We start from the raw sequence: 27,282 nt of genomic DNA, 5'->3' as shown, positions 1-27,282 counted from the left end.
TTGGTGGGTGTCTGTGTATGTCTGTGTGTCAGTATGTGCTGTATAGACTGTAATGTGTTCCTACATCAAATATTTAAACCAGGGTAGGAAAAACTCAGAGAATCCTGGAAATCACCCATATGGATGCTGCATATGGAATGCTTTGTCTTTAAAAGGGAAGCAGTAGATAATCTATTACAGTAAAAAGTGTCTATATGATAACCAGAAAAATACTTTTCTTAGTAGAAGGTAAAAGTTAAAAACTTGTTCATTATTTAGAACTGACTTAAAAAGAAAATATATTCCTTCATATAATCTGCTAAAACAGCAGAGAGAGGGAAAAAAATGAAGGAAAGTTGGGGGGAGAAGGACACAGTTCACATAGAAATCATGTAACAATATGATAGACATGATATTTCAGTTTCTCTAAGTTTTACAATGTGACATGATCTTTATACTACTTCAATTAACACTACAGAGGTGAATCCAAACAGGCAAAATATGGAGGAAGATATTAAGGTTACTGGCTAAGCACTGTTGTGCTTGAACTTTGGCTCTGGCCCTTATTAACTGTAGGATCTCAAGCAAGTTACAAAACATATCCTACTCTCAGTTTTCTCATTTGTAAAACAGGGATTAAAAACACTATCTCATAAGATTGTTGTGAGGATTAAATAAGATAAAACATTGCTGCTCCTGACAGTTAGGGTTCCATAAATGCCTGTTACTTACAGCTGCCAGGCATTATGGTAATGCAGCATGGTAAGATACGGTAAATCTGCTGCCTTCTCTGATAATATTCCAAAGATTTCTCAAGACCCAAACTCCCAATCTCCCAAGGACACAAGAATAAAGATGAGAAGCAAGTAATAATTTTATGGGGAAAATAGCACAGTTTATCCAGTTCCAGGAAAAAAAGAAATTCTAGCAATTTAAAAAACTGTTAAAAAAAAAAACCCTCACAAAACAAAATGCTTTGCCAATTATATTTAAAGGCTAGTTTTGCAACGCTTTCCCTCTGAGAGTACATTTAATTTTTCCAAAAGAATACTGAATTTTATAGCACTAAAATTTATCTTTAGGATAAACAGGAATCAGCATTTGCTAATCTAAAGCTAAACAGCATTGAGTATCAAGCATGTAATCTGATGTTATTTCTAGCTGTTAAAGACTGACTAATTTGCCTTGAAAATTCTTAAGAATATATGGGTAAACACATTCGTTGTTAAACAAGAAGTCCTTGAGAATAGGAAAAAAAGAGTCCCAACTAAGATTTGTCAGAGAAAATAAGGAGAAAAGCAACCCTAATATATGCTGGGGTCTTTTCCCCTCACCTCCAAGAGCTTTCGCTGCTTTGCTGCCCTGGCTGCTTCACGCTGTGCAGCGTATAAAGCTTCTTCTTCTAGTCTTAACTTCTCTTCTTGTAAGGCTAACTGTACATGAACAAAACGATAAGGATTAACAAAAATCAGAACCTGTCTAACTGCTCTAAAAATAAAATGCTTCTATTTATAAAACAAAAAATAAATTATTAAAAAATAATTGATCTCTACAAAGCGTAACAGAATTGAAATGTTTGCAATTGTTTAAATTTTTTCTTTTACAAAATAACCCAAAGGATATAAAACACATTACAGAATTCCTTAGAAACTGAGTTATGAAGCAGTAGCATCTATTCTGTATAAATATAGAAGTGTTTCTTTAGAATCTGCAGTGATCTTCATTTTAAACAATCATTCCAACACCTATCACCCTCACTAGTTTGCCGGTTTGGGCCCTCATAAATCCAGTATCTTTAAGATCAATTACATCACTGTGACCAAAGTGAACTCAGCTTTCACAAAATTCATGTCTTGCCATCTAATTAACATCAATGCACATGTCTCAATTGTATTACTATCAAACTATTAAAAAATTACTTTCAAATGTAAGTTCTTGCTATTCATAAGAGCACATAAACTGCTTTAGTAATATCTATTGTATGTTAAAGTTAACTTGAAAATCAAATTTCAACACAAATTTTTTTCTTTAGACTAATATTAACAGCTACTGTATAGCTTACATTAATGCTTTTGAATTAGTCCTAAACATACTTTTCTTTTTGAGACAGGGTGTTATTCTGTCACCCAGCCTGCAGTACCATGGCACCAACACTGCAGCCTTGACCTCCTGGGCTCAAACCATTCTCCCACCTCAGCCTCCAGAGTAGCTGGGACTACAGGCGTGCGCCACCACCCCGGGTGAATTTTTGTATTTCTTGCAGAGATGAGGTCTTGCCAAGTTGCCCAGGCTGGTTCTTAACTCCTGGACTTGAGCAATCTGCCTGTCTTGGCCTCCAAAGTGCTGGGACTATAGGCATTAGCCACCATACCCACATTAAACAGACAAATATATGTATATGTATGTATGTATGTGTGTGTGTGCATTTATTTTTTTTTTTGAGACAGGGTCTTGCTCTGTCACCCAGGCTGGAGTCTAGTGGCTCCCCTTCGACCTCCCGTAGCCTTGAGGATCCTGGGCTCAAAATCTCAGCCTCCTTAGTAGCTGAGGCTCAAAACCTCAGCCTCCTTAGTAGCTGGGACTACAGGTGCATGCTACCATACCCGGCTAATTTTTGTATTTTTTTTTAGAGATGGGTTTTTACAATGTTGCCCAGGCTGGTCTCATATTCCTGGGCTTAAGTGATCTGTCCACCTCAGTCTCCCAAAGTGCTGGAACTACAGGTCTCCCAAAGTGCTGGAACTATGACCACCATGCCCGGTCTTAAACAGAAAAATTTTAAATGTGCAGCAGAATATGAATAATTCCATTTAGTTTAGTGGGTGCAAAACCATAATTATAGGCCATTTCAATAAACACATTAAATAACTTTAACACTTATGATTATAAGTACTTGGTTCTCTGAGAACAAATACACCAAGACAAAAACTCTTCAAAAAACCACTTATTGTGAAACAGGGTAATTTTTTAAAAATTTGCTTTTGTTGTTGTTTCCTTTTTGAGACAGGGTCTCACTCTACTGCCCAGGCTGGGGTGCAATGGCATGATCTTGGCTCATTGCAGCCTTGACCTCTCTGGCTCAAGCAATACTCCCACCTCAGCCTCCCAAATAGCTGGGACCACAGGCATGCACCACCATACCAAGCTAATTTTGTATTTTTTGTAGAGACGGGGTTTTGCCATGTTGCTGAGGCTGGTCTCAACCTCTTGGGCTCAAGCAATCTGCCTGCCTCGGCCACCCAATGTGCTGGGATTACAGGTGTGAGCCTGCTCTAAAAGTTGGTTTTAAATACCAAGGTGCATATTCTTGCCAGAGTTCCTACTTTGTGAATTAAGAAATTATTTTTAAAAGAATGTACTATCTCCATTTTTTGGCAGCATATGATTTCTGATAAATTAAGCCAAACTAAAAGAAATTATAATAGGCTGGAATGATTTTTTTTAACTCTTAAAACATATTCATCTGTATATATCTAAATATAGGTCCAAAGACTCTACACAATATATTATTTAATGACAATTCTCTCTTTATGATAACATGTACTTAAGCAATATAAAAGACAATTTACCTCTTTTTGAATTTTCTTATCAAGATCTTTTTGTTTTTTGGCAATGGAATCATAATGCCTTTCTCTTAGGTCAACAATTTCTTCCTCAGTAAGAGGCCTAGAGAAAAAAAGGAGGAGGAGAAAAAGAAAAAACAAAAACTTCTGATGAGTCTAAGTCCAAATAAAACACTCAAAAAGCCAGTGAAATTCTCAAATTTTGCTGTTAAAAATGTTAAAGCAATTTGCTACAACTTCAATTGTTAAGAGTAAAAAGTATACATTCTAACACTTGCTATTATTCTAGTATATAAACTGGTAAGATGATACAATATCAGAATAGTTTTTAAAGCATTACAGCTACCTTTTAAGAAATGTGGATTTTATTTACCTTCATCTGGCTCTGCTTCAGCCATCTGACCTATGGGTATATACCCCAAACCATATCCCAAGATGCTCATCATAAAATATAAACATCAGTACACTATTACACCCTGATCTCAGCCGTCATACCATTCTGGAACTCTTCTTAATCCTCCTATTTTATCCTGCTTAATCACTCTGGCTTCCCAGGCCCTTCATCCTTCCCTTTTCTCCCAGTCTATCTGTCCCAGTCATCTTCTGGCCTTGCTTCACTTACAACCAATATGGACACCAAGGCAGATCTGAACTACTTTCTTACCAACATACTCACCTTCTTGCACTCCTATCATTATTCCATATTCACTTGGTTTACTCACATTCTGACCCTGGGTCATTTCCATGTTCAGCCCTTTCTGTTTCAGGCTGCTAGAGAAAACCTGACATCAATTTGGCACTCAGACCCCAGCAGTAGTCCTTTTATATATATGTGGCAACTCCTTCACATATCCTACACTACCAAATTAAAAATCTTCACATACTCAAGTTCCTTATTCATACTTTTTTTATCTTAAAAGGCAATTTCACTCCACTTTAAGAAATGAGGAGTATCAACCATGAATCGCCCCAACTTTGTGGCAACCCCCACTTACTTACATATATCCTTCCTATTCTCCTCACCATCCTCTAAAGAGGAATGTTCTTAACTTGTTCAGAGTGAGTCATTTACACTCTTGACTCACTCACCATTGAGCCCATCTCTCCTGCCCCACTCCAGGCAATTCTCTGGGACCTTGTTCTATCAATTAGTACCTCTCTTTTACCTTTAACCTATTCCTTTTGTCTGTTTGCACCTCTCTTCATGTGAAGGAAGGAAGGAAGAAAGAAGAAACTAAGAAAAAAACCTCCATTTGACCTGTATCTATCTCAAGCTACTGCTCCCTCTTTTTTTCAGCCAAGTCCTGAAATTAAATGTATAATATCAATAGTCAGCATACCTAGCACTTACTATGTGCCTGGCTCTCTTCTAAATGCTTCACATATATTAGCAAATTGTAATCCTCACAGCAACCCTCTAAGGTAGATATAAGGATTATACATATGAGGGAAGTGAAACGAAGACAGATTAAGAGTATGGCTGAGTAAGTCATATAGTATGTGGCAAAGCCAGAATCTGAACCCCAGGTAGTGTTGCTCTTGTTCTTAACTACTGTTCTTCTCTTGCCTTCATGTCCTTACCTCCCATTCACTTGTCAACTCGCTGCAGTCTACCTCTGCTCCCATAACTCCAATAACTCTAGCAAAGGTAATCAATGGCTTCTATGTTGCCAAATACAATACACAATTTTAAGTCCTTATCTTACTACCTCAGTTTCATGGGACAGTGTTAACCATTCCCATCTGTCTGTCTGTCTCCCCTCCCTCGGCTTCCCAAGCTCTCCTGGTTCTTCTTTTTGCCTACTACTTCTTGGTCATCTTCAGAATCCTCTTCTAGTGTCCGCCTAGTCAATCCTCAGATCCTTGCTCTCTCACCATGCTCCACCTCTCCCCAAACCCCCACCTCAGTTAGGTGATCATGGTAACTATCATGGTTAACTAGCCATTTATAGGTATTATCTCCTACTTCTGTCCCTTCAGCTCTAACTTCTGCTAGCCCTAGTTATATATTAGGGCTTTAAAATTTTTTCTTTGAAGTATAACTTAAATAAAATGAAATATAGATTTTAAGTGTTCAGTTCATAAAGTTGTTTTGATAATTGTATACACTCATGTAACTTCCACTGGAAGCAAGATATATAACACTTCCATCACCTCACATACTTTCCTTGTGCCCCTTTACAATCAATTCTCTCACTTTGCTTATGCAATTTCGAATGTCCTCCTACTCTGCCTGGATAATTAGCATTAACCAACCTTTCAACAATCAACACCAGGTGTTATCCCCTTAAAAATGTCTTCTTGGATTTTGTTTTGGGCAAACAGCCTCTTCTCTAAGGTTCCCTAGAATGTTCTATAATCACTATTTAATTGCTTTCCCTACCTCATATTGAAATTAGTCATCTCGAGAATCTATCTCCCAGACCAGGATGTTCTTTCTTCTAATGGAGAGACTATGTCTGATTTTTAAAATCCCAGTCTCTAGCACGGTGCTTGGCACACGACAGTTGCTTAATAAATGTTTGCTAAACTAAAAAAAGTAAGGATTATTTGTTCATAATATAACATTGTATATGAAAAATATTCTCTTGAAATTAAGAACGCTCTTTTGACTTAAAGATACTTCAAGTAACACATGCAATTTTAATAAAATATTTAAAAGCTGCTTAAATAATTATAGCATAAGGTTTTAGTTACTATTAAAAGATGTGAAAAAATTTAGTAGAATAAGTTTTAGAATGCATAAGGAAAGAAAGGGGTAATAAAGTTAAAAAATTTAAAAGAAACGTACTTATCAGTATTAAATGGTTTTAAGAAAACTAAAAAACATATAACAGGTACAACAGGAAAGCATCTGGGCACTTACATTAAATTCTTTAATATTCAAAACAGTCTTTGAGATATATGATATTTGTCTCAATCCTATAGAAAGAAAAAACTAAAAGTTCTGAAATGTAAACTGTTTAATGTCTCAAAGCAAGCAAATGATAAAGCCTGACTTCTTAAGAGAGTTTTCTTACAGTTTGCATAGAAGTTTTTTTTTTTTTTTTTTTAACAAAGCCTTACCTATGACTGCTTCCTGGGCTCTCCCCCTGTACAAAAATTAATTAAACAATTAAAACAAATTCATTAGCTAAATTCTATTTAAAGTAACCAATACAATTTTTATTTAATCTAAATACTTTCAACTTACCCATTTTTTATCAGAGTAAATACATTTCACTATTAAATATATTTCACTATTAAAAATATTTGAAACAAAAAGCTTTAAAATTTTGCTACTTCTCCAAAGCAAAATTTAGTTTACTATCTAGCTTAATTACATAAAACCATTTGCTGGACATTTCTTAATTTTTTTTAACAAATATTTGTTACATACCAAATGAACTGCGGTCAGTATGGTATGAGACAACATATTCTCTATGTTCTCATTTATATTAACAGTTGATCCTCATTTTTTTGCAGTTTCTATATTTGCAAATTTGCCTACTTGGAAAATTTACTTGTAACCACAAAATCAATATTTGAGCTCTCTTGGTCATTCAAGGACAGGCATGGAGCAGTAAAAATTTTGAGTTGCTCAGCAATGCACATTCCCAGGTGAGGTAGAACACGGCAACAGACACTCCGCTTTCTTGTTTCAGCTCTCATGCTATAAACAAGTATCCTTTTCACAGTCTATTTAATGCCACATTATTTGCATTTCTGTGCTTTTTTGCTGGTGATTTCTGTTTAAAATGACCTCTAAGTATTCCAGTGTTCCTAAAGTCCAAGAAAGCTATGATGTGTGTTATGGGGAAAATATGTGTGTTAGGTAAGCTTCATACAAGCATGAGTTTGTGCTATTGGCTGTGAGTTCAAATTAATGAATCAATAATATGTGTTTAATACAGTGTCTTACACAGAAACGCACATTGAATGAGGCTATATACTGATTGGTTGATGAACATATTGTGATCAGAGGCTTGCAGGAACCTAACCTTGTATTTCCCCTGCAGTAATGCTTCAGCATTCACTAATTTAGCATTTACAGCAACTTAAATACAATAATGAGATTCAACTTTTTGTTTTCTTTCACAAGGTTATGAAATTATCTGTAGTTTTTTCCTCCAAAGCAAAGCATAACTATTTTCAGGATTTGTTCAGGTTTATGCCTATTTCTTACACATTTAAACTATTCGTAACTGAAAGTTAAAATATCATAGCAGGAATAAAATTCCAAATGGTCCACATTAGTTTAGAAAGTAGCACTACAAAACAGGATGACATTCAACTAAACCAAACACAAAATATGAAGTAAATGAGAGAGGAGAAGAGGGGTTAGCAAAAACAAAAATAAAAAAATCCTCAGCCAACCAAACAAAAAGCATCTTAGGAAAATCCATGGAATCACGAGTTCTCTTGAAAAGTGTTATGATGCTGGGATGAATTCTACTGGAGGCTGAAAGAACGCTTACTTTTAACACTTGTCAGATGCTTTAAAAATATCATGTCCAGTGTTTGCTTAAACTTTTTAAGAGAAAGACATGAAGACAAAAGTGACCTCTGTGAGGGAAAAGAAGTAAGTTCTATGAAATGGAATGATATTTTACTGGGAGAACAAACGGCTAAAATAGTTTCCAAAATGTGTCCTATCAGATGAAAAATATGTATTATTATTTTAAAAAAGGATTTTTACCCACGTTAATTTAAGAAGAGCTGAGTTGAACAAGTTTAAATAATTCAGTTTAACAATAGTTTATCTCAGAATCTTTTACATGCTAATTTACACTCTGAGACTAGTATTCTATACATACTCTGAGAAAGGCTGGACTGAAGAATACATTTTTAAAGGAAAAGATTAATACATTTTCTTCTTTCCCTAGAAAACAAAAATGACAGTGTCAACTTTCAGTGTTCTTCTAGTCTAACCAATTTTAAAGATGTAGAAAGTAGACCCAGGGAGGTTAAGTAATTTGCAGAAACGTACACAATTAATTTAGTGAAGTTGCAAATTAGCATACAAACTAAAGTTCTAACTATACGAATGCATAAGAAATGCTTCTTAGCCTTTTGACTAGATCAAATGTTGAAATATACACCACAATTTGCTGATTCTAAAATGCACTCCCTTCTCATTTTTAACACTTCTGTATTTGAGAAGCATCTTAAAACTTGCTGAGTTGTATGAGATGAAATGTAGAAAATCAACATAAAGAATAACTGATAAAAGAGATGACGGCTAAAGTCAGAAACTGTAGAATAAACATGTAGAAAATCTGACATCAGAATCTATGAAAACTATAAAGAATAGGCCTACTCCAAAGCTGGGTGAAGTGGTACACACCAATGGTCCCAGCTACTCAGCTGAGGCAGGAGGACTGCTCAAGCTGAGGAGTTTGAGTCCAGCCTGGGCAACATAGCGAGATCTTGTCTCTTAAAAAGAAAACAACAGCAACAACAACAAAAAGCAATGGGTCTACTCTGGATTGTTAGGTATTTTACCTACCTAATGGCAAGAGGTTAGAAATATTAGAAATACAACTTTCTGAAGTTCCTTGGGTTTCTGTATAATGCTTTAAATCCTGTGTGTGTATATAGTGTATCTTAGATAGTAAAAAAATTCGGAATTGGCCGGGCGCGGTGGCTCACACCTGAAATCCCAGCACTTTGGGAGGCCAAGGCCGGTGGATCACGAGGTCAGGAGATCGAGACCATCCTGGCTAACATGGTGAAACCCCGTCTCTACTAAAAATACAAAAAATTAGCTGGGCATGGTGGCGGGCGCCTGTAGTCCCAGCTACTTGGGAGGCTGAGGCAGGAGAATGGCGTGACCCGGGAGGCGGAGCTTGCAGTGAGCCGAGATCATGCCACTGCACTCCAGCCTGGGCGACAGAGTGAGACTCCGTCTCAAAAAAAAAAAAAATTCGGAATTATTTTCTAATATAAATTAGTAAAAGAAGGAAATAATAAAGAACTAAAAAGTAAAAATAAAAACCAGAAAATAAAAATTCTAAAACAAAAATAATAAAAATTGTAAACATAATTGTTAGAACTAATGAGATGATTAATGAGAAAAACAAATACAAGTTTTGTACTATTATGGAAATACTTACTTCATCACTTTCTACCAGATTCTCAAACTGAAAGGACAAAAAAGTAAGCGTTAAGAGGAATATTTGTCTTAGGTATACATCTCACAAGAAATTATGTTACTTTTTTCACTTAAAAATAATATACCTTTATATTTGTAAGCTATTTAATTCAAATGCCTCTTTAATACATCATTTCATTTGATATATTTAACAGTCCTACAAAATGGCCAAGACAAGCATATACTATTTTAATTTATGACTTTCTATGAATGAAAATCAAACAGGAGAATTATAGCAATTTTCTACATAAATCAGAACTAAAACTTTCATCTGAATTGAATATTTCATACAAGTAATTTCATTCCATGCTACCAGAATATTCCACTTCACTTGACTACAGAACAAATGTTGTAAGAAGGAAAATTATTCAAGGAATGGGGACTAAAAGATACCAAATAAGAATTTCCCCACGTTTATATTTATCCGTCTATTCATTCATATAGTTATTTACTGAAAATCTACTAAGTGGTAGTTACTATCCCCAAATACAATGTCTTTCTAGAGATAGGAATGTAAACAGTTTGATCATAATGTGTTTAACACTATTATGTCAGTGGCCTAATAAAAGTCATTACTATTATATCACTAAAGTGTTTTTATTTTAAATATAAATAACTTGATAAGTAACCACCTGAAATAAAAGGTGTTTTATTGTTAATACTGTTTGGCTTAAAGATTGAGAGGAAACAATGAATTCAAAAGGTTTAGAAAATTAAGGAATCTCTCTGAAAAAAGAATAAAACTGTTAGTTATTATCTTTATCTTATTTTTATATTAGTTTGTGATTTTTAAATATCTAATTCCTGCCTTACACATTTCCTTATTAATATAGAAGGCCATAAAGTACAGTGTTCCAGCTTTGGAGCCAGGCAGTTTGGACTAGAATTTAGGTTTTGCCACTTAATAGGTTGTGTAATATAGCCCAATTTCTCCACCTGTCTAAGCCTCTGATTTTTCATCCATGAAACAGGGTGACCACCACCTGTTTACAACAGAGTTGTGATGACATTCTTAATTTGTATGGTGGAGTGGCTAGTTTATAGTAGGTAAGGAATAAATGGTAGTTTCTATTATTATATTTTACATTCAAAGAAAAAGTGACTCGGTCATTCTGCTGTGGAGTTGCTTAAACTCAACTTCCTGCTTTGTTTCTGGACTCCTCCCTGCTGGGGCAGGCCAACCACCTCTCATTATACCCTAGTGAGCCACTATTACTGACAGAAGAGTACCTTCTCCCTGACTTATAGGGTGGGGGAAAAAGCTATTAGAAAAACAGAACCATAATCCTCTGCAAACTTCTTCCTACTCATTCCTTCCCTCACTGCTCCAACTCTTTCAATCTTCACTAACATGAATAATATTGAAATATAAACAGTCCATTCTAAATTTGGGTCCAGATCTTTCCCTCTTTACAACAAAAAGCCCCTTCCGCCTTTCTGAAGGCATTTTTAATTCAATCAAATTAATGACTACTTACCTCTATTGTTAAGTGCTCACCTCTTGAGCATGTTCTAAAATACTTGGATCTGGGAAGGAAAACAGAATAACTTTAAAAAACACAATTAACTCTAAGATTGAATTAATATATAGCATAAAAACATTTATTTCCTCAAGAGCAACTTTAAAATCTCTAACATATATTTATAAAAAAAGAACAACAAAATTTACCTAAGAATATAAAAAGTCCAGATTTTTAAACTTCATTATGACTTTGTTTAGTCAATCAATATTTCTTTCTATTGGCACTAACACTTACTAAATCTGTAATAATTAATTTACTATATTTACTACATTGAGTAGAATACATTTTAAAATGTATCTCATTATTTTTACTACATCAAGAAAAGTACCTCGTTAAAAAATACTGATGTGTTAAATAATATATAAAAAGAATATGTTCTCAATTTTGTTAAAAATACACAAAACATTAAGTATCTAAAAGTATGTATGTCAATATGCTAAGAGTAGTTATCTTTGGTGGTGGAATCACGTGTCTTTATTCAAGACTTTTGTTATCTTCCCATGCCCTCACAAATAAAAGAGAAAAACAATGCATATACATGTCAATCAAACAATCCATTACATTATTTTTTCCAACTAGGGCCAAATATTGACTTTATTTTAATCATTCTTTTCTGCTCCTATTAAACTTATATGTAGTCAAATAGGAATCTTCTTTATTATATCCTCCAAAGATATGTCTACATTCTAAGTACTACAGCATCCAAGCTGGCATCCCAGGACAGGGCCACTCACAGTCCTTTGTAACTGGAAGTGCCAGGAGATTACGAGACTTTCAGTCATAATGTGGTTCCTGTTACAGCTGCCAAAACTGATGGAGAACTCCACTGCCATACAATGGGGATCCAAATTTGTACTAAGCGTTCTTAAATCATCAGGATTCATGGACAGAAAGCACACTTTTAAGAAACAGGAAGAATCCTGGGGTTAGGACAGGTCAGAATTCTTTTGCTTTTCTTTCTTTTTTGGAGACAGGGTCTTACTCTGTCACCCAAGCTGGAGTGCAGTGGCGCAATCCTGACTCATTGCAGCTTTGCACTCCTTGGCTCAAGTGATCCTCCTGCCTCAGCCTCCCCAGTAGCTAGTGATACAGGCATGCACCACCATGCTTGGCTTCACTTATTTTTTTGTAGAGATGAAGTCTCAATATGTTACCCAGCCTGGTCGCAAATTCTTGGGCTCAAGTAATTCTGGGACTCCCAAAGTGCAGAATTCTTTGTATTATGTATATGTGTGTGAATGAAGGTTTAGTGAAAGAGAATGCCATATCATGACTGAAGGAAAAAAATAGCAATGAAATTATGGGAACTATTTTTCCTGCTATAATCTTTATCTGCTGATTGATGCAAATCTGTGTTATTGTCCACTAAGATCATTGGTAAAAAGCAAAGAATTTGGTATTACAATTCCACAGATTTCATGGACTATATCCAACATAAATGCAATACCCTTAATCCTCTATCTAGTGCCTCCACTCTTCTCTCTCCTTTATTTCTCAAACAAATACAGAAATGAGTTGAACCTTCAGTAGTAGCACTGGGTTCTGGCATTAGGATTCCTGCTTACAGTGCTATATGCTTCTCTCCCTGCAACCATCACTATCTTCCCTGAATGAAGAATCTGTCTCTGATTAATCTGTTTCCTCCTCCAGGTTAGTGAGTGGTACAGCTGAATAATTAGAAATAAAGCCCAGTAATACTATCAATAGGAGCCATCAGTATGACTTCACTGCTGTGGCAAAGCCCAAAGCTAAGTAGAACATTGTCGAAACCAAGGTAACTGTTACACTACATTTGTATTAGATGGCAGAACACCATGTTCTAGTCTAATTATACATAGATAATACAAACTAACTTTAGTAGTAGGCAAAAGTGTTATCTGTTGTAAATATCTCCCTTTTCTGTCCCCTCTATTCACAGCCAGCTATAGTGAGGACACTCACGTTCTCACATGACTCTGAATCCCTGAGTATCTGACTAAGCTAGAATCAGTCAATCCCTCACACCTCATTTGACTGGTTCAGGGTTACACAGAAACTGAGCAGGGAGAGACAATATCCTTCTGAGAGCTCTAGAGAGTTGCTGGGGATTATGCTTTCTGACAATGCGCAATGAGAGGAATGAAATAAACTGAAAGAGTGCTCTGACAGCATCAAAACCATCCCTAAGAACCAGATGCATCCCACCCTGCTCATGGTTTGGTTATTAGTTGAGAAACCTAACATCCCTATTACAAATTCTACCCTTTGCCTAAGATAGTTTTAACTGGGCTTCTGTCCCCCACAAAGTCCTGATTAATAAACATGAATATAAGTGATATGACAAGGGAATAAATTAAGAATAGCAATAAATAAAACAAGATAAAGAGAAAAGCAAAATATATTTGAGAGAAAAGCAAAATATATTTGGGAAAAAATTCAAGCTTTCCTTTTAAAATGGATTAGATTGAGACTTTGTTCACAAAATGCATATCTTGACTCCTACCACAATAAAAGCTAAGATTATACTGATAAAGTAAATACTCGATTTGGCAAACTCAGGGTCAACATTTTTATCAGGGGAACTTTATCCTGTGACTTATCTGAAAATACCAAGAAACATAATATGTATATATTTCATGAATTAAGTTACTTATTCAAGTATGCTTGAATTATGTTTACTTGTTCAAACATTATTGATGACTGAATAGGACCCTCAGACATGTGATGTATTAAATTCAGTCACTGACATTTTGCCAACTTCCAGCCGTATAAAACCATAACTTTTCACATACTTTTCTATATTCTATGTAATATATATGTTTTAAAAATAATTAGAAAGCCAACGTCCTAATGGTTTGAAAGGACCATTTCAGATTTCGGAGAGCTATTAAGAAATGAAAAATGAAAACTCAAATATTTCCATATTATTGGATGCTTAAAAGCCTAGCAAATTTGGAATACACCTTTTACAATGTTTCCTATAATAAACTATGCTGCATTTTCTGTTCTTTCCTTCAGTTTTGTTCTCAATGAGGCTCTTGGCAATCAATCCTTCACTACTTGCTCCTAGGTAAGGATGAGAATGTAAGTGAAGGGTAAGCGGAACAACTGGGGAAAGGAATGGAAGTACTCAACTATTAAACCTTAAGTCAAGTTTTACACTTTTATTTCATAAATATTTATCAAGTGCTTCTAAAGTGCCTGGCACTGTTCTAGATGCTGGCAATACAACTGTCAACAAACAGATAAAGGTCCTGCCACCTTGGAGCTAACAATTTGTGAATGAATGATAATAAACACATAGATAAATGCATCCGATGATAGTAATTGCCATGAAAGAAAAGTACCTCATGCTGTTTTCCATGAAGTTTGTACTAATTCACATTCCCATCAACAGTGGCTAAGTATTCCCTTTTCCCCACATCCTCGCCAACATCTATTGCTTTTTAACTTTTCAGTAATGGCCACGCTGACTGGCACAAGATGGTATCTCACTATGCAATATATACAGGTAAGAAATCTGCAGCTGTACCCCCTAAATCTATAAAAAATTATATATATATATTTCTTTTTTGAGACAGAGTCTCACTCTTACCCAGGCTGGAGTACAGTGGCTGGATCTCGACTCACTGCAACCTCCAACTCCCAGGTTCAAGCGATTCTCCTGCCTCAGCCTCCCAAGTAGCTGGAATTATAGGCGCCCACCACCACACCCGGCTAATTTTTGTATTTTTAATACAGACGGAGTTTCACTTTGGCCAGGCTGGTCTCAAACTCCTGACCTCAGGTGATCCACCCACCTCGGCCTCCCAAAGTGTTGAGATTACAGGCATGAGCCACTGCACCAAGCCTATACATTTTTTTTTTTTTTAAAGAAAAGTACCTTATACTCTAAGGTATAGGTACCTTATACTCTAAGGATCCTCACTTACTAGTGAGGATCGTGATTGGAGGAGGAAGGTTATTTTATTTTATTTTTGGAGACAGAGTTTCACTCTTGTTGCCCAGGCTGGAGTGCAATGGCACGATCTTGGCTCACCACAACCTCCACCCGCTGGGTTCAAGCAATTCTCCTGCCTCAGCCTCCCGAGTAGCTGGGATTACAGGCATGCACCACCACGCCCCGCTAATTTTTTGTATTTTTAGTAGAGACAGGGTTTCTCCATGTTGGTCAGGCTGGTCTCGACCTCCTGACCCCAGGTGATCTGTCTGCCTCAGCCTCCTAAAGTGCTGGGATTACAGGCGTGAGCCACCGCACCCGGAACAGGGGGTTATTTTATGTAGGGTGGTCAAGGCAGACTTCTCGGTTAAAGCAAAAGCAGAACAAAGACCCCAAGGAAATGAGGAAGCCAGCTAGACAGATATTTGGAGGAAAAGAATTCTAAACAGAGGAAAAGCAAAAGCAAACGCTCTGAGGCAAAACTCTACTTGGCACATTCTAAGAAAGCGAGAGGGTCAGAATGGCTGGAATGAAGAAGGAAGGGAGATAAGGTCTGAGAGATAGCCAGGGTCAGATCACAGGCCTTTATAGACCATGGGAAGAGTTTTAGATTTTAATATTAATTAGATAAGAACTCACAGAAGAGATTTTTGTCTTTAGCATTCACTCTGTTTTTTAAAACTTTTATCATGAACCTTTTCAAATATGCACAAAAGCAGAGAGAAGAGATTGATAAGCCCCCTGGTACCCATTACCACACTTAAAAAGTTACTACTTCCTGATCATGTTTCATTTATACTATACTCCTTTTTGTTTTATTTTTTGTTGGTATTTTATAGCAAATCTCAGACATGTTATCTTACCCTTACCTCAATTTGCATCTCTAATTAAAGTATTAAGAACTGTTTTTTTTTAAAAAAGCTAACATACCAACAAAATTTAAAATAATTTCTTTAATATTATCTAATGTCTAGTCCAATCTATATTTCTATTTCCCCAATTATCTTTTTACATATGATTTGTTCAAATCAGAATCAAACAAAAGCCCCACAGAGTATGTTTGCTTGTTAGGCCTCTTGCACCTCTTTTAGTCCATATCAGCCCCCTTCCCAGCACCAGTGTCTATTTTCATGCCACTGATTTGTTAGACAAATTGTGTCACTTGTCCTACAAAATTTCTCACTTTCTGGATTTACCTGATATTTTTCCTCTTGGTATTATTTAACTTTTTCTTCTATCCCCTGTATTTCCTGCATTTTAGTAATTTGATTTAAAAGCTTGATTATATTGAGTTTAATTTTTTTAGGCAAGAATGCTTCACTAATGGTACTTGCTATTGAATCAAATCATAAGGAACTTTATTTTTGCCTGCCTCACTTTTACTGATGATCTGTAAGTTAGGATATTTATGTCAGCCTAATCCACCCATCATAATATTTCACATCAAGCTTTTACCAAATGGTTTTTAGCATCCATTGATAATCAGTACTCAGTTCCATTATTTCACTACAGAGTACAAAAACAATGATTTTTAAATTCTATCATTCCTTAAGAATCTATTAGCTGTAACAACTTCACTGGAAGATCCTTAAAAGACACGCTGACATATGTTTTAAGAGGTCAATTAGAAAGCTATTATAATAGTAGAGCGAAGAAATGATGGTGGCTTGAATCACAGTAACAATAGTGGGAGTAATGAGAAGTAATTCTGAAGACAGGGCTGACAGAATTTGCTAATGTATTAGATATAAGGATGTGTGTAAAAAGGAAAAATCAAGGCTATCTCCTAACTCTGAGGCCTGAACAATTAGGATGGATTTGTCATTTACCAAGATGAGGAAGCCTGGGAAAGAAGCAGGTTTGTGTTTTTAGATGCCTTGAGCTTGACATTCATACAAAGTTAGAGTCTGGGTGAGACTCCTCTATTCAAACTCGAAACTACAACGTTAACATAAACATCAGCCCAAAAACTCCTTAAAAGTATTCCTATATTTAACCCTGGAGCTACTTCTCAATCTCAGATCAGTAAAAGTACTTTTCTTTTCTTCTTTTCTTCACACCCAGGAAATTTATGTTGCTTGCTTTTGCTATCCCAATAAGGTTGTCTGTAGACAAAGATGCAATGTCAGCAATTTTTCCCCTCCCATACATACACTTCATGTTACTACCAATACATACATATGCCTATTGTTTCTAGGGATTTTACTTCTAAGTAATATCGAGAAATGGAAGTATAGTCTTTTCCTTGGGGACACAGGAAGAGTGAGTTATCTCCCAGTAAGCTGGAAACAGAGAAAACAGAAATTAAAGCTATAAACAATACATCATGGATCAGTTACCTTCACATGCTAAGTTAACTTAAGGAAACAGAAGGGCTCCTGTAAGATTTAAAAGAAAGAGAAGGAAGTTAATCATATTTTTAAAAAAGATGTGTAAAATGAAGAAACAGAAGAATACAAAATAGAGAAAGAAATGTTGGTAGAGTTCAGCCAAACTCTGTCTGTAGAAAAGTCCCCTGGTTCAAGGAACTGGGCTATCTGGTCCCAGTGGATGGTAGTGTTCCAAGGTGATGGGTTATTTGAATTGTATAATTAACTTTCTTTGTTCTGAATCTACATTCACTAAGCACCTCCCACCCTGTTATTCTATGCTTATAGTAAAATAATGTCTTTACCTAGACACAAGTACTATATAGTTCCTTGACAGTTACATTTCTCATTTTAAATTATTAAATTTACCTTGGTTTTCTCACCTGACCCAAAAGGTTGAAGGTGAGAGCCTGGGACATGACGAAATCACCAATGTGGTTGCCCAAACAAAATTATTATGTATTTTTTGTTTGTTTTGAGACAGTCTCACTCTGTCGCCCAGGCTGGAGTGCAGTGGTGTGATCTCAGCTCACTGCAACCTCTGCCTCCTGGGTTCAAGCGATTTTCCTGCCTCGGCCTCCCAAGTAGCTGGGCCTACAGGCGTGCACCACCATGCCCAGCTGATTTTTGTATTTTTAGTAGAGATGGGGGTTTGCCATATTGGCCAGGCTGGTCTCGAACTCCTGGCCTCAAGCAATCTGCCTGCCTCGGTCATCCAAAGTGCTGGAATTACAGGTGTGAGCCACCGCACCCAGCCTAAAATTATATATTAATGGGACAGCAAAAGTAGCCACAGGAAAAATCACATAACTCATCATTCAAGTCCCCCAAGTACTGTGTAGTAATATTTCATTATTATATAGGTGCTGGTTGAGAATATTTTCAAGAATGAAGTTTTAGATGTATACAGGGCAGCATCATTAAAAAAATGAGACAAAAGGAAACTGGATCACAGTTTAAAACCAGAAATTTGGTGCCAACTATTAACGTACATTTCTAATAATCTTAGGTGAAAATTGAGTCTTAGAAGGAAAGATAGGAAGCAAAATGAGCAAAAGCAGCAATATCTATTACAAAAGCTGACTCTCAATTACTGTTAGTTTAGAGAATAATAAGAACATGTTATTTTCTTCAATTTGAAAAAAAGGTCAATATTTTATTGACTTGAAGTTTCCAACTACATATGCTACAAAACCCAAAACATAACAAGCTATTAATATAATGGAGAGCAAAGAGAGGCTTGCATTTACTGAGGACCTACAATGGGTCAGGAACGAAGCTTATTTTTAAAATATGTATTTTATATTCATTTGCTTCCCAGAATCATCCTATGAACTATTGTTATCCTATTGGATAGATCTGCACTGTCCAGTAATGATAACCATTAGCCACAAGGGGCTATTGAGCAACTGAAATGTGGCTAGTCTGAATTTTAAAGGCTATTATGTGTCAAACATGCATTGGATTTTGAGGACTTAGTACAAAAAATTACGTAAAGTATCTAAACTCCAAAAAGTAAGCTCTTTTCAACATATATCCAAGGTCAAGTGTAGATAAATATCTTTTAGATCTTCCTCAATTCTTCCCCCTCCATGTTCAATCCATCACAGTTCTGTAGCTGAAAACACTGCTATACATGTTCTGATAATATGTGTAGCCTGGAATCTAAAAGTGTGCTAATTTTATATATAACACTGTTCACATTATATGCTTTTAGAGCATTCTTATAAGAAAAAAATAAGTTTAATTGTATTATGCATAAAACATTTTATTAATTAACTATTATTCATAAAAAGATTTTCACTAAAAATTAGGAGTATATAAATCTGGTGACATTTAAAGTTAAAAGAAAATCTGATCTAATATTTTCAATAGTAACTGCTTAAGAATCTAAAAATAAAGGAGAATAGCCACCCTACTTTTTTAGACCTATTGTTAGCCTATAAGTAGGTCATGTTGTACAAAGCTTCCTACATTTGCTAAATAAAATTATAGTGTAAATTGGTACAGAACAATCTAAGATTCTATTATGCAAACATAATTGCTTAAAAATAAGGAAGCTAAAAAACAGTATTCTCCGCTTTCATATTTGTAACTTCTGACTAAATCTACTGAATCTCAAATTAATTTCATTTATAATGACAACAAAACAACTCTGTAAGAAAACTCCAAGTTTATACAGACCAGAGATTTTTGGAGGTGTGAATGTTGGAGGTACCATAGGAAACAACAACAGAAAATGGCAAGAGTAAATCTAAGGAGGTCTCCTTCACCCATCTTTGGGCAAAAATCAATATAACACTGCATTATTACTGACAGGAGACTACTGCACACCTTTGGGAGTTGATGTACAAAAGAAAAAAAATGGTTATGAGTCCCTGAACTAGGCATTTTACATTTAGAAACCCTCCAATATAGGTATTTAGTCTTGACAACTCTGTTTTAGAAAAGCAGTTATTCTCATCCTGTGGCATGAAACAATTGCCTTTTAAAAATAAACATTACTGAGCTTCACCTTCAAGTTGACTAAGAAAGCCTGGGTATTATATTCCAGCCCGTTCACCCACTAGTATACAACAGGGTTTTAATTATTAGAGTCTATAATCTGATAGGACAAGTTTCCTTCTTCAAAATTTGTGGGCTCTTTATGGCTCTTTGCTCTTCCATTAAAATTGCTGGAATCAGCTTAAGTTCCACAAAATTCCTATTAGGATTTTAACTACAAATGCACTAAATTTCAAGTAAATAGGCAGAGGACATCTTAAGCACAGTGAGTCTTTTTACCCGTGAAAATGGTATTGCCCTGCATTTATTTAGATGGCATCTTTAAAAACGTTGTTCTAGTCTTACACATCTATTATTGATTACTAGTCTCTTATATTTTTTCACTGCTATCTTAAAAGGTAATTTTATAATATGCAGTATTTGTTGCTGGTATATAGGAATATTATACGATAAAGTTTTGACAAAATATTAGATTGCATTTCACATCAACAGATTGAAAAAATATCTGACAATACCAAGCGTTAGGAAATGGAACAATGAAAATTCATTATCGGTAAAAGTTTAAAGTAGTATAATTACTCTGAAGAAGTTTTATTTTTCTAGTAAATTTGAAGAGGTACATAAGCTATGACTGAGCAATTCTACTCCTAGGTATATCCACCTAAAGAATCTTCTGCACATGTGTACAAAGAGACATTTATCTCCTTGCACAAATTGAGGTAGTTTGTAAAAGAAAAAGAAAAAAAAAGAAGTTGGAAATGATCTAAATGTCCATCAACAGAAGGGTGAAGTAATTATGGCCTATTCATATAATACAATACTGCACAGGAATAGAAATGAATGACTTGAACCAGAAGTAAACCTTGGTTCATATAAGAAGCTGCTCCTGCAAGTGCCAAGAATGATACAAGTCCTAAACAGTGAGCAGGGATAAACGTATAGAATGAATGTATGAATAACGTATGCAATCAAATTTGAGGCTAAGCAAGAATAAGATGGACGAGGGTGGTGTCAGTGAGAGAAGTGCAGGGATTAAAGAAATATTTACAAGATAAAAATCATCTGGTTTGGGAGACGGACTGGAAAACAAGAGATGATGGGAGAAGTGTCAGAATCCCAATGGGGATGTAATATGAAAGCAGCAGTATCAAGAGTGAAAGTACAAGAGAAAAATAAATGCGGTAAATCCAAGACGTAAGACTTAAATGCCAGCAGTGAAACGATAAAGGACAAAGTGATGTGAGAAGCTGGAAGAATTCTCTAGCAATAGAGCAGTATCACATAAAGTTGAGCTGTGAAGAAAATGATTACGGGCACATAATATGTGCATTTAACGTTCATGAATCCAGTCACATGCCCTGGAGGAAAAAGGAAGGCGATAAGTAATTTGGGCAGCAACCCACTATTCTATTCAAGAACATGTATATTCAGGTGTGTTAATTAGGGTGAAAGTTGAGGAGCTGAAAGAAAGAGGCTCCAAAAACAATGATTTAAAGAAAATAGAAGTGTACTTTTTCCTCTTAACAGTCTAGAGTTCCTCCAAGTCATCCATGGACTTGGAGGAACTCATTTACATGTAATTCATTTACATGTAAAAGAATTCATTTACATGTAATTCTTATGGTCCTGCGAGCTGTCTCTAAATGAAGTAAAGTAGGCTTCTGCGTATCCACTCTACTACTACTGAAGATGTGAAAGTGGATTGTGTTATAGCTTGGATGTTTGTCCCCTAACAATCTCATGTTGAAATTTGATCTCGATTGTTAGGGGTGGGGCCTAATGGGAAGTGTTTAGGTAACAGTGGTGGATCCCTCATGAATGGCTTGGTGCCAACCTCATCCTCATGGTTATGAGTGAGTTCCCATGAAAGCAGGTTGTTAAAAAGAGCCTGGCACTCCCTCCTTGCTTCCTCTTTTGCCGTGTGATTTCTGCACACAGTGGCTTCCCTTCACCTTTTGCCACTAGTGGAAGCAGTCTGCACCTTACCAGATGCAGATGCCCAATCTTGAACTTTTCCAGACATCAAAATTGTGAGCCAAGTAAGCTTTTTTTTTCTTTTATAAATTACCCAGTCTCAGATATTCCTTTATGTCAACACAGCCTAAGACAGATTCAAACACATAAAGGACATCAGAGGGGTAGAAAAGAAAGGCTATGACTGGTTCCTGGAGAATAATACTCTGAACGATGGAGGCATATACAGAAATTTGGAAGAATTTGAAACTAATGTGGTACAAAAGTGGAGATACTTGCATACATATTCACTTATCGATGTTCTCAAGGTAGATTTCAAGATACTTTTATTAAAGATAAAACCAGTCTTGTTAAGAATAGGCTTAAAATGCAGTATTTTATGCTTCTCACTTTGTTTTGCATAGCAGGCAAATACTCATATCAAAGTGACTTAAGTAAAAGGTAACTGAAAAATTATCACACATTCTACATTGATATTGTACCTTTTCTTCATATTCCTCTTTATATCTGTCAGAATAAAATAAGAAAGTCTTTCCCTGTATGTTTTGCTTGACACTATAAATAAATGATGAAGAATCATGGTAAATTGTTCCAAAGTCTATTAAAAATTAAAAGCTTCCCAAGAATGCTATTTTTTTTCCAGAAGACTGGAAAGATTATAAATCTAATGCCTGGCAAAAAGTATTACAAAGATGATGGAAACATTGTTTTCCAATTAGTATCAAATATTTCAATAGAGATTTAACCACTCAAATCTTAAGGGATAAAATCAACAGATTTTTCCAGGTAGGGATAGCAGTGACATAAGGTGATGTGATGGTTAATTTTATACATTAACATGAGTGGGTCACCAGATGCCCAGATATCTGGCTAAACATTATATCTGGTGCATCTGCAAGGGTGTTAGAGAACAGACTCGCATTTGAATTGGTGGACTGAGTAAAGCAAATTGCCCTTTCCAAGGTGGGTGGGCTGCCATCATTTAATCCATTCAGGGCCTGACCAGAACAAAAAAGCTGAAGGAAGGTTGAATTGAATTCTCTCTACTTGACTGCTTGAGCTGAGACACTGGTCTTCCGCCCGTGAACTGAGACTTACACGACCAGCTTTCCTGGGTCTCCAGCTTGCAAATAACAGATTGTGGGACTTAACCTCCATAATTATATGAGGCAATTCCTTATGACAGTTCTCATTTTATATCTGTTTATATATATCTACCTACATGTAAACATAGAAATACAGATATCTCCTACTGGTTCCATTTCTCTGGAGAACCCTGACTAATACAGGTAGTAATAATAATCATATTTACTGTTTAATAAGCTTCTTCCTAATAAAGACACGTTTATGAAGAATATGTTCAAAAACTTAATTTTATGCCTTGGCAGAGAGGAGACAAATTCTTCCCTCCAAACATGTCAAAGACATAATGCAAGGGTTTAAAAAACAGTTATTGCCTTTTAAGAGCCTGATTTAAAGGAAACTAATAATGAGAAGGGACCTTAGAGGTCTTTTAGTTCTTTGCTATTTGTCCTCTGCAATTTGTGTGCAGCATCTGAAATCACTGACAACGCTCTTCTTTTGGAAACTGTTGCCACTTATGTATCTATGCCACTGAATCTTCCAATTTTTTATTTCCGTAAGTTACTGAGTGACAGGCATAGCCAGGCATAGCCAGGCATAGCTATGTAATACAGTAACATGCATAGCTATACATTTGAAATACTTTAAACCCATGTATCCAAAAGGCTTATAATCTAACAGGGTAGACACACAGGTAAATTAACAACTACTATGCTGTGAGAGGGGATATGTTCAGATGAGGTGTCATCAAAAATCAGCCTGAGGCCGAGGAATGAGCCAGGCCTCCAAGCAGATAAAAGAGATGTTTCAGGGAGCGGCAGGTACCAAAGGCAAGGGGGAGTGAAAAGAACCTGACATATTCAAGATACTGTATTCATTAATTCTGCCAACAAGTATTTACTGAACATGTAATATGTACTAGGCACTTAACTGAGAGCTGGGTATTCATTCAGTGGTATGGAAAAACAGGCATAAACTCCTTCCTTTTTATTGAGAGCAGCAGACAGGCATTAACCAAATAATCACACTATTTCAGTATGACTATAAACTAAGAACATGCACAGAAGAAAAGCAGATGGTTCCATGGTGATGTGCAGACTTACCCTCTGGAGGGTAGGAGATGGTTTTGGAAGACTTCTGTAGGAAAGAATTCTTAAGCTGGCATCTACAAGATGAGTGAATAGGAGTCATCTAAGTAAAAAGGAAAGAAATAGATTCAAGGAAAAGTGTGACACACATGAAGCAAAAATAAAAAAATAAAAGGAGAAAGAAGAGGTAGGCAAAGAAAAGATTAACACAGAGCCTTGAAAGCTCCATTAAGATTTCAGTCTTTATCCTACAAGTTTGGTAAGCCACTTCAGAATTTATGTTGTATTTGTGTCACAGATTTGCATTTAAAAGGCAAAAGATCTATTGACTCTGAAGAGAAACCAGAGTATCAGATGTGCATTTAAGATCACTTCGATTCCAGGGTGGAGGATAAATTGGAAAAGGTCAGGAATATATGTGGGTAGACCCACTTGATAGTCTATTCACTCAGTCAACAAATATTTATTGAGCACCTACTAGGCAAGCACCACTGGTACACTGGAAATACAGGAACAAACAAAGTCTCTGACCACATGAAATTTATACTCTATTAAGGGAGAACAGTCAACAGACAAACAAATGCTCAGAGTCTACAAAGTCATGGAGTGGTAAGCGCCATGAAGGAAAACAAAGTAGTGTCAGAGAATGGTGAACGAGGAATACACACAGAATTACTGGAAATCTAGGCAACAAATGACGACAGCCTGGATTAATGTGGCAGCAGCGAGAGAAGTGGGTGGACTGAAAAGTTATTTAAGAGATAAAAAAAACATCATCTGGTCTTGAGGATGGACTGGAAACATGGGATGATGGGGAACAGTGTCAAAGACAACCCCTAAGTTAGCAGCTATATGCATGTCACTCTTTAAGGAGAGTATAGTGTGAGAAGAGTCTAACAGAAGTTTTGAAGGACTCCAAAATGTCATGACTGAGAAGAAAATGAATATGCAGAGGGGAGCAGCAGCAGGAAAGGTGAACATTAGGTTACTTTGAAGACTGAGTGAGAAGTGAGGAAACACTTCTCAAGAAGACATCAAGACTAGGCAAGACCAGACAATTCCTAAGAAACATATTTAAGGGAAAAGATAGGAGATAGGGTTAATAGCTGGAGGGAGACATGGTAGTCAGGGTAACAGCTAGAGGGAGATGTTGGAGTCTACATAAGGTTTCATGTTGCTTTCCTTTTGGTTTTCAGATTAGGGAGACACAAGTTCAAAAGGGCTTATCAGGAGGGTAGAACTACAAATATAGAGGACAAAAGGGTCTGTTTTAAGGCAGAGAGGATATAGATGTTAGAAAGATCTAACATGTAGGGGCCATTCAGAAGGCAGGGACTTGATAACCTGGGTTTGAAGGGTGAGTAACAGGAAAGAACTTGATACAGTTCTTAGTTTCATGGCTTAGGTGACTACAGATACCACTCACAAGGTAGGGAACGAAGTAGTAGAAAAGGCTGGGGCTTAAAGAGGAAAAAGGAGGAAAGGGCTATGAGAAGGAAACAAAGATGAATTCAGCTTCACAAAATTAATTTACAGTTATGTTTGATAGATAAGTGGAACTACACAGTAGCAATTAGATATTTCAGAGCTCAGACTGAGATGACTAAACTTATTAGCATATAAGTAGTAGGTGAAGTACCATTACCCAGGAAAAGTACATTAAAGACTAAAAATGTATTAGGGAAAAATGGAATGATGTTCAGAACAGAGTCTTAGGGAGTCTTTAAGGTTTAACAAAGAATGTTTAAAAAATCCATATCCATTTAAATGCACTACTGTTTTCCTTCCTATCTTCTGAAATTCCAAGAGAAACATCTTACACTTTTATATTTTTTTCAAAACTGAAAAACATGCAGAACCAAAATAAATCTTCTAATGCTGACACTATTGATTTCTATATTTTAGCAATATATATTATAATAAATATTTTTAAAATTCTCAAAGGTACTCAATATGATCTCTTTAAAAAAAAATAGTGAGTCAATATAAAACTGGTAGGATATGTGTTTAAGTATCTGGGTATGTGGTGTTTTTGCCAAAGTTAGGGAATTATCTTTAGGCCTTAAAAAAAATGAAGGATAGGAGAAATTGTAGTTTTGTAGATCCTGCAAGTTCAAATAACTCTTCTGGCTGTTCATTCAACAAATGTAAGATACTGAGAATGGAGAGAGTGATAAAACACAGTCCTTGACCTCCTTGAGGAGCTCTTAGCGTACATCATGGTACATATGGTACCAGGAGTTGGCAACTATGGCCCACTGGCCAAATCTGGCCCTCTGCCTATTTTTGTAAATAAAGTTGCATTGAAATATAGCCACACTCATTTGTTGAAATGCTGTCTATGGCTGCTCTTGCACTAAAACAGGCAAGTTCAGTAGTTGTGACAGACCACACCACCTGCCAACCCTAAAATACATATTATCTGGCCCATTACAGAAAAAGTTTGCCAACCCTTGATATAGAGCAAAAATAAGCCTGTAGAAAATATTATTTCCTCAGGGAGATAATATGGTTTCAGGGGCTTGGAGCGGGTTTCATAGGGAAGGTAAGTAAGGTAAGGTAAAGGTAAGTGAAAGCTCACAAAAAAACTAAAAAAAGAAGGAATATCACAGAGACCAGGCACAGTGGCTCACAACTGTAATTACAACACTTTGGGAGGCTGAAGTATGCAGATCACCTGAGTTCAGGAGTTCAAGACCAGCATGGGCAACATGGTGAAACCCTGCGTGTCTCTACAAAAAATACAAAAATTAGCCAAGCGTGGTGGCCTGCGCCTGTAGTCCCAGCTACTTGGGAGGCTGAGGTAGAATTGCTTGAGCCCGGGAGGTGGAGGTTTTAATAAGCCTAGATCACACCACTGCACTCCAGCCTGGGTGACAGAGTGAGACCTCGTCTCAAAAAAAATAAAAATAAAAATAAAAAAGAAAATAAATATCACCCACAAAGGCACAGGGTTAGAAAACACTGTATTTGGCCAGGCGCAGTGGCTCACGCCTGTAATCCCAGCACTTTAGGAGGCCGATGGGGGGATCACGAGGTCAGGAGTTTGAGACCAGCCTGGCCAACATGGCGAAACCCCATCTCTACTAAAAAATACAAAAATTAGCCAGGTGTGGTGGCACGCACCTGTAATCCCAGCTACTCGG

The 27,282-nt window shown here is 36.2% G+C and overlaps 1 protein-coding gene across 4 annotated transcripts in view; it reads right to left on the bottom strand.

Annotated features, from left to right (window-relative positions):
* Positions 1-27,282, bottom strand: part of AP1AR (adaptor related protein complex 1 associated regulatory protein) — a 40,627-nt gene that overhangs the window by 5,650 nt on the left and 7,695 nt on the right. For 2 of the 4 annotated variants that reach the window (XM_001141956.6, XM_009448145.5), the window contains exons 2-6: positions 11,154-11,202; positions 9,638-9,664; positions 6,609-6,634; positions 3,549-3,645; positions 1,314-1,412 (exon numbers count right to left, since the gene is read on the bottom strand). In XM_001141956.6, the coding sequence (XP_001141956.2) occupies positions 1,314-1,412; positions 3,549-3,645; positions 6,609-6,634; positions 9,638-9,664; positions 11,154-11,202 (298 nt within the window). Of the gene's footprint in view, positions 1-1,313; positions 1,413-3,548; positions 3,646-5,925; positions 6,073-6,608; positions 6,635-8,338; positions 8,399-9,637; positions 9,665-11,153; positions 11,203-27,282 lie in introns of those variants that run through there. The other 2 variants (XM_054683297.2, XM_517399.7) reach the window with 2 other exon arrangements.

The sequence above is a fragment of the Pan troglodytes genome, chromosome 3, assembly GCF_028858775.2.
Source record: "Pan troglodytes isolate AG18354 chromosome 3, NHGRI_mPanTro3-v2.0_pri, whole genome shotgun sequence".
Taxonomy (NCBI): Eukaryota; Metazoa; Chordata; class Mammalia; order Primates; family Hominidae; genus Pan; species Pan troglodytes.
The sequence above is the reverse complement of the archived record's forward strand: the minus strand, read 5'-3'. Positions and strand labels throughout refer to the sequence as shown.